The 2,211-nt window shown below is 68.6% G+C and overlaps 1 protein-coding gene across 1 annotated transcript in view; it reads left to right on the top strand.

Annotated features, from left to right (window-relative positions):
- Window positions 1-75: 75 nt before the first annotated feature.
- The window catches only part of LOC127751974 (vascular endothelial growth factor receptor 1-like), a gene marked incomplete at its 3' end in the record, with an annotated part of 9,985 nt that continues 7,849 nt past the window's right edge, over window positions 76-2,211 (top strand). Inside the window, 1 exon segment of the mRNA XM_052276331.1 lies at window positions 76-481. Coding sequence (XP_052132291.1) covers window positions 340-481 — 142 coding nt within the window.

Raw genomic sequence — 2,211 nt, 5'->3', positions numbered from 1 at the left:
GCGGGCCGCGGCGGGGCGGGGGAGAGCGAGGCTCGTCGTCGGGCCCGCCGCCGTGGCGGTGGGGGGAGGGGCGTCTTGGTCTCGACGGCGGTCGGCCGCCAGTCTCCGCGGAGAACTTGGCCGTGGATGAGCCACCGTCGAGCCGGCTGCGCGTGTGCCCGTATGTGTGTGTGTGTTAGAGAGAGATAGCTAGTGCGTGTGTCAGTGTGAGTGAGTGCGCGGGCTGCGTGTCGGAGAGCCCACCGGCCGAGGGCCAGTTGTAGTGATATCAGTGCAGCGGACAGGAGTATCGTGACATGCAGCACCAGTGAACGCCCCCTCCTCTCGCCGTACTCCAGGATGACGACGGACACATCGATGACAGCGGCGGCGGCCTCGCCCAGGACGCAGAGGCGGTCGCCGCGGGGCCACGGCGGCCCGGCCCCCCGCCTGTCGCTGTTGGTGCTCGCCGCCCTGGTCGCCTCGGCGTCAGCCCTCAAGGGTAATCGTCGTCCACCATTAGAGTCCCACTGTAGGACTCTATCCACCATACGCCAGCCAGTCACCTGCACGGGGAGGTTGACTGTTGGCCCAAAGAAGTGGGAGGCTTTTCGAATTCCCGTGTGACGCTGAGCTCATCCGCCCCAGCGGGTGACGTCACCCACCTGTGGCTGAAGAGAGACAGAGATAAGGTGGGGGGGTGACGTGCCTCTACCGGCGACCGGCCCCAGCAGCTTGCCGTGAGCGCCGTGCGCCGTGCGCAGCTCCGGCTTGGCCGCGGCCGCCGCCCGACCCGGCCCCGCGTCGCACCCCGTCCTGTCCAAGGCCGCCCTGCCTGCTATTGGGGCAATAAGCTGTTCTGGTGGTTCTGGGAGCCGAGCAGGGCGGAGCGGGGTCGAGCCGGCCGCGACACAGCGGTGCGTGTGTGTGCGTTGCAGGTGTGAATGACCGAGACCTCACCTCCTCCCCGCCCCGCTCCGCTCATCGGCATGCCCGCCGCGCCCACCGCACTGCTTCGCCTGGCCTGGGCGCGGCCCCGCGGCCCCCGGCACGGGTTCAGCTGACACAGGCCCTGGCCGTCGCACGTCGCGTTGCTGTCGCAGCGTCTGCCTAGCAGCGTCGGCCAGCTAGCAATGCGGGGAGGGGGAGGCCCTGGAGATAGCCGCCCCAGCCGCCGCCCGCCTCGCGAGACCCTTTGGGCACGAGTGCGCCGTGGTCGTCGCGCACGCCGGCGGCCCGGGGTCGCAGAAGTGAATGGCACGGAACGGGACCGCTCTGTAGCGGTACCGGCCAGGCGTTGGGCGGGGCGCACAGCCGGCACAGCTGGCACAGCCTCTCTCGGGTCCAACTCTCGAGGTTTCCCCGGTGCGTGCGATGTGCCTCTTTGACAGATCCGCATGGGATTCCCGCCCGCTCCAGTCGCGAGGCCAGAGCAGGACGGCCGAGGTGCCGAGGTGTGAAACGCCGAGGCGCGCTCGAGCCTGAATGGCGATGCTTGTGTGTCTTGTGTCGCGGGGGGCAGGACGGGCCGGGGCCGCTCATTCCAGATCACTACGGCGCGGTGGCGCCACAGTTCACAAGCATGTTATTATTTACAACTGACATTTTCGGCGGTGTCTAAAGCGTGCTCTTAGTCTCTGCCCCCGTCGTTGTTCGTGGGCCTCGCGGGACACCCGCCGCGTCAGCTGATTGTGAGGCCGGCGCCAGCCCGTGCCCGCCCAGTTCCCCATTGACGGCGACCCTACCCGGCCTACCTGCACGTCGGCCGGGCGGGCGCGGCGCCTCCGGGTGGCCAGGCACGGGCCCCATTCATTCAGCACTCTGATTGGCATTTGTGACGTGTTGTCCGCCAGAGTGTCCCTCCCCCCCTCCCCTCCCCCACCCGGAGCGGCGTGCTGCCCACGTCAGTGACTTGTCGTCCGGCCAGGCCTGGCCCTGAGGTGCCACGACGACCTCACGACGGCGCCGCCGGGCCGTTGGTACTTCCCCCGCAGCCTTGACTTGTCGCGGCCCCGGTGCGCCCGTGCGCGGAGAAGGCGGTTCGGATTACTCTTTGCCCACCACTCGCCACATAATAGTGCGACTTCGGCGGTCGAGAGAGTGCAGGGCGCCAGCTAAACACCGACACGTAAATGCTTGCTTGTAGTACAGAGGCTTACGGATGCCCCCTCGGGGCCCCGCGGCTGGGATGAGGCACCTGTCGGAGTGTCAAGGCCGCGCAATGCCGGAGCA

This window comes from Frankliniella occidentalis, unplaced genomic scaffold (assembly GCF_000697945.3).
Source record: "Frankliniella occidentalis isolate FOCC.00 unplaced genomic scaffold, Focc_3.1 Scaffold2564, whole genome shotgun sequence".
Taxonomy (NCBI): domain Eukaryota; kingdom Metazoa; phylum Arthropoda; class Insecta; order Thysanoptera; family Thripidae; genus Frankliniella; species Frankliniella occidentalis.
Note: the sequence above shows the minus strand (reverse complement) of the source record. Positions and strands in the feature narration are given on the sequence as shown.